At 42.4% G+C, this 6,000-nt stretch overlaps 1 protein-coding gene across 1 annotated transcript in view; it reads right to left on the reverse strand.

The window, feature by feature from the left end:
* Susd1 (sushi domain containing 1) overlaps window positions 1–6,000 on the reverse strand; it is a 116,442-nt gene that overhangs the window by 84,457 nt on the left and 25,985 nt on the right. Inside the window, exons 4-5 of the mRNA XM_028780018.1 lie at window positions 3,382–3,534; window positions 2,481–2,660 (exon numbers count right to left, since the gene is read on the reverse strand). Coding sequence (XP_028635851.1) covers window positions 2,481–2,660; window positions 3,382–3,534 — 333 coding nt within the window. The remainder of the gene's footprint in view (window positions 1–2,480; window positions 2,661–3,381; window positions 3,535–6,000) is intronic.

Genomic DNA, 6,000 nt, shown 5'->3' on the forward strand with positions numbered 1-6,000 from the left:
CAAATGGATGGAACTAGAAAATATCATCCTGAATGAGATAACCCAGACCCAAAAGGACAAGCATGGTATGTGGTCACTGATAAGTGGATATTAGTCATAAAGTACAGGATACCCACACTACAATCACAGACCCAAAGAAGCCAAATAACAAGGAAGGCCCAAGGGAGGAAGGTTGACTCTTTCTCAGAAGGGGAAATAAAATAGATATCAGAGGTAGATAAATGGAGGAAACTGATCCACTGAAAGATAATCTAATAATTAATATACCCTTATAACTTTGTGTTTGTTTGTTTTTCAAGATTGAGATTAAAGGCATGTGTCACCACTGTCCAGCCCCTTAACTCTAAGGATGATAAAAAAAAACATATCTAAACATATTTAAAATCCCAGTAAGTCAAAACAGCATCAAGATTAACTTAGCCATACAATAAATTCAATGAAAATTAAGATTTTCTTTTGTTATCATTATCATATTATGTTCTTGTTGCTGTGATAAAACACCTGACAAATGCAACTGAAAGAAAGAGAAGGCTGATTTTGTCTCATGAGGTGAAGGGATACAGTCCATCCCAGTAGAAGGCATGGCAGCAGAAGGTAGGGTTATGGTTGGGGGTGGGGGTAGCTGATCACGCTGTATCCACAGCCAGGAGGGAAGGAGCAGGGGATGTTTGTGCTCAATGAGTGATCTCCTTTAACCCAAGACCCCAGCCTATGGGAGGACGCGCCTTAGAGTCAAGGTGAGGCACTTATTTCAGTTACTCGTATCTAGGGAAATCCCTCACGGATACAGTCATAGTCTTATCTCCTTGATGATTCTAGATCCTGTCAACTGACCATCAATATTAACTATAATGGTTACTTTTTAAATATATGTCAAAAGTCCCTTCAATCTAGTAAGTATATAAGGCAAAGATTACCCAGGATTGCTACCCATAGAGATGATCCTCAAAATCAGAGTTTTAAAAATACTTCAAGGGCTAAAATATGCCCAAAAGTGTCACATCCAGATGGTTTTCCAAATGAAATCTCCCAAATCTTTAAAAATCCTACAGAGCAAGGGAAAAAATGCTTTGATATTTTTAAATTCCGAATGCCATTGATACTAAATATAACAAAAATGGCATCCCTTTGGGTATCAGTGAAGAATTCTAAGTAGTATTTAGCAAATACAATCCTGATTAAAATAATAAGAAGCCAAAGCCTCAAAAAGAATTCATCCTGATGACACTAATCATTATCATGAAATGTATTGGTGACACTCATATTACTGATTAAAAGAAAATGTACTGCTGGGCGGTGGTGGCCCACGCCTTTAATCCTAGCACTTGGGAGGCAGAGGCAGGTGGATTTCTGAGTTCGAGGCCAGCCTGGTCTACAGAGTGAGTTCCAGGACAGCCAGGGCTATACAGAGAAACCCTGTCTCAAAAAAAAAACAAAAAAATAAAAAATAAATAAAATGTACAGGGTCACCTTGATGTCAAAATATACAAAGTCACCTTACATGCTTAAAAAGGCATGATAGCAAATAGCTAGTGTCTGATTTAAAAAACAAACCAGTAAAGTGAACACGGATGAGCACTCCTTAAGATTACTGGAAAACCCAGGGACTGTTGAACTGGAAATCACTGGAGATGAGAAAGTAGAAAGTTCAAAAATAATTACAATAGTAAACAACATAGGAAACAGCAGAGTGACTGAAAACCCATCTCTGGCGTCTAATTTCAGTTCTGGCCCTGACCGTGTGACCTTAAGCAAGTAAACCTGGACGCCTAGAAGAGGGTAGCCTTCTCACCGGAGTGTCTATACACAGGGACCGTCTAAAGACTGAATGAGTCAGTTCAGGGAACTTGCTTAGAATGTACGCAGCACACAGTGCTACATACAGTTCTTAAATAGGTCGGTATCCACACATCAAAGGCTGAGATCACAGCCAGTGGAACATCTCGGTGGGTAAAGGGCACTCACTGCCAAGTCTGATGACCTCAGCTGGATCCCTGGGACACACATGAGAGGAGAAGACTGACTCCATCAGGTTGTCTTCTGACCTCTACACACACACTGTGCAATGTGTACACACACACCTGTACACATGCATACGTATACATACACACATAAATAAATAAAGGTAAATTTGCATTTTTAAAAAAGCTGAATTCATTTTGAAACATCAAAATCATTTTCATACAAGTCAAAAATAAGATTAAAAAATTTTCAGTGTCAGCACCGTTGCTTAGGTTTTTCATTCTGGAAACACTGGCCAAGCCCCTATAATATAAAAATGTAATAAATGCAGAACAAAAGAAAGGGTCATTGTTTGCAGACACTAAAATACAGACCCTGAAAAATATTAGAGAAACAAAACCCTGCCAGAAACAAATACGACGTATCGGATTTATTGAATGCATTTACTATCCCAGAGGGAAACTGAAAAAGCAGCTAAGGACACTATAAGCAGAAAGTTGAGGCTTTTAAAGACCCACCTTGGCAATGTAACTTTGGAGGTTCCCACACGCCCAGGGCTGTGCATCGTGAAACTCTATCTCCTGAGACGCTGAGAAACCCTTCTTTGCAGCTGTAATGGGCCTGGCCGCCCAGTGTGGAGCTGTAGCTTCCCACGACATAGGCCCCAGGAACTTCAGGAGGGATGCCACAGTCTATTTCTGAAAACAAAACCGTGTCAACTTCTTTACTTTACCAATGCAAATTTTCAGAATCCACCATCTCTCTGCACCTATACCCCGTGCCTCACACCCCCAGGCCCTGTGTGAGATTCATGTCCACGACGTTTCTGAGCACATTTCCAATGTTGTCTTTATTGCACTTCTGGTGCTCCACACACCACTACACATGCACAAAACAGAATTTAGCCATCAGCTCTGACCCATGCTCATGCCTTGTCCAATGAAGTAAAAATCTGACTGCAAACTACCTTAAATTAGATGCACTTTCTTAATTTCCAAAGTCACTTTGGAGATGCTGGGTTCTTACCAGACCTAACAGGCAACAGTTAATACCAAAATATTAATCCCTCATCTTTAGTGGTGTCTCCCCACATACACACACACACAAACATGGTTTCTCTGTGTAGCCCTGGCTGTCCTGGAACTCTATCTGTAGACCAGGCTGGCCTCAAACTCACAGAGATCTGCCTGCCTCTGCCTCCGGAGTGCTGGGATTAAAGGCATGTTCCACCACTGCCTGGCTTCTTTAGCTTTTTAAAACACGGCCCTTTCTATCTTGATTGGGTCATTTATTTTATTTCATAAAAATATGTGAAGGTAATGCAAACTCATACCTCCAATGCAGACCTATAAATGTCAGAACATGAGAAAATCATACCTACCAGACCTCACCTTCAGGTACTGCTTCCCTGGCACCTACCTGTGCATGATGTCGCATCCATGCGTGGGTGGAAAGGCTCAGGCCCATTCTTTGCCACATACCCTTCCATGCAGTAGCATTCAAAGCTCCCAGGAGTATTGACACACCGACCTCCATGTCTGCACAGGCCAGAATCTTCACACTCATCTATGTCTTGAGATCCATCCCAAAGTGTAAAAAGAAGGGAGACAAACAGAAAAGGACATTGTGGCAGACTGGTTTCATGCTGACCATCAACCCAAATAAATGCATGCATTTGCTTGTAATTTTTGTTTTGTTCTTTATAGGTTTTCCATACAAACTCTTCATACCAAAAACACTGAAAGCATAGGATACGTTCAATAAATACTTGCCAGTGTGTTCTGAGATAAAAAGCAAAACAAAACCACAAACAAAAACCATTCCCAATTCCCTGACCACCAACACAATTGGACTAAAATAAACAAATAGACAAACAATGTTGGGGGCTTGGGATATAACCAGTGGTTGAATGCCTGCCCAGCACAAATGAGGTCTTTGTTAGTGTCCAGCACTCACATGCACACAGACACACATACACACACACTTCCAATCTTTCACCTTTCTAAACTATACAGGCCAACAAGGTGGCTCAGCAGCTAAACGTGCCTAACACTTAAGTTTGATTCCCAAGACCCACATGGTAGGAGAGAACCAGCTCCTGTAAGCTGTTTTTCCAGCTGCCATTTGTGTGCTATGCCGTGTGTGCACACAATACACACATACACACACACACCATTAAAAAGCTAGGGATGAAGTGATGGCTCAGCAGTTAAGAGCACAGGCCACGCTGCTGAAGGAGCTGTGTTCGAGTCCCAGCTCCCACGTGGTGGCTTACGATAATCTCTAACTGCAGTCCAGGGGATTCAACATCTGTCTTCTGGCATCCATGGGCTCCAGGAACACACGTGGTGCACACACACACATGCAGCCAAAGTACCAACACACATAAATAAAAAGTAAATAATTTTTAAACATAAATTTGACTATAAATGTTGGACTACAAAGCCAGGCATGATGATGTACACTTGTAACTCAGCATGTGTAAGGCTGAGTGAGGAAGCAGGAGTTTGAGGCTAGCCCGCACTGTGAAAAGAGGCTCTGTTGCAAACAAAACCAACTGTAGAGTTGGGGAATGCCATCCCGTGGGAGAGTTTTTACCTAGTGTACATATGGATCTGGGTAAAATGTACAGCACCACCAAACACACACATGCATATGCACATGCACACACATTCTCAGCATCCACACATACAAACACACACAAGCACACATACAAATACAAACACACATACAAATACACACTCAATAACAACTTAAGGTACTACAAATTAAGGATACTTTCAAACTGAGTTTAAGTCTGAGATGAGCATGCAGGTGAGTCCCTGAAATCCCAGCCCTCAGGAGGCTGGGGCAGGAAGCCTGTGAGCTTAAGGCCAGCTTGGACTAGCTAGAAAGCAAGACTCTCTCTCAAAAACCCAAAGGCTAGTGCTGGAGAGACTAGGAAATGGTTAAGAATGCTTGCTCCTGCAGAGGGCCTGGGGTCCGTTCCTAGCACCTACATCGGGTGGCTGACAAATGCTATAAGTAGTTCCAGGGAATCTAATGCTCTTGTCTGGCTTCTGAGGACACTATGTGAACATGGTGCATGTAGAGACAAGGACACACACACACACACACACACACACACACACACAGAGAGAGAGAGAGAGAGAGAGAGAGAGAGAGAAATAAAAAAAAGTAAATTAAAAAACCCAAACATGGTGTTACACACCTTTAAATCTAGGACTCAGGAGACAGAGGCAGGTGGATCTGTATGCATTTGAAGCCAACCTGGTCTACATAATGAGTTCCAGGGCAGCCCAGGGTATACATAAGAGCCTGCCTCAAAAATTATAAATAAATAAATGTTTACAGACACTTGCCTGGCATGTACCAGGTCCTGAATCTTACCACCAAAACTGCAAAATAATAATAATAATAATAATAATAATAATAATATTAATAATAGTAATAATAATAATAAATCAAATAAAAGTTCTAGACTGAAGTTCCAGATATAAAACAAGTTCCTGGCAGGGCAGTGGTGGCGCACGCCTTTAATCCCAGCACTTGGGAGGCAGAGGCAGGCGGATTTCTGAGTTTGAGGCCAGCCTGGTCTACAGAGTGAGTTCCAGGACAGCCAGGGCTACACAGAGAAACCCTGTCTGAAAAAAAAAAAAAGTTACTGAAGACTTAAAAAAAATCTAGGACCAGACAAGCATGGCTTCCCAGCCTATGAGCAGAGGAGAGTGTGGCAGGTGCAGGGCGTCAGGGGTAATGAAGAAACTCACTGAGCCTCCCCTCTCTTCCCTGCATTTTACTCTCAGGGTTGGAATGTAGTTCAATCCCTGGCATTATAAGAAGGGGCGAGAGTGGAGCTAGAGACGCAGCTCAGAGTTTAAGAGCAGCCTTGTTACTCTTCTAGAGACCTTGAGCTGGTTCCCAGCACCCATGCACCCATACGGGGCCACTCACGACTGCCTTCAAGTTCCAGCTCCAGGGAGTTCAACACCCTCTTCTGAACTCCAGAGTTATCTGCATGCACATGACATATGTATA

The sequence above is a fragment of the Grammomys surdaster genome, unplaced genomic scaffold (genome assembly GCF_004785775.1).
Source record: "Grammomys surdaster isolate TR1022 unplaced genomic scaffold, NIH_TR_1.0 363, whole genome shotgun sequence".
Lineage (NCBI taxonomy): Eukaryota > Metazoa > Chordata > Mammalia > Rodentia > Muridae > Grammomys > Grammomys surdaster.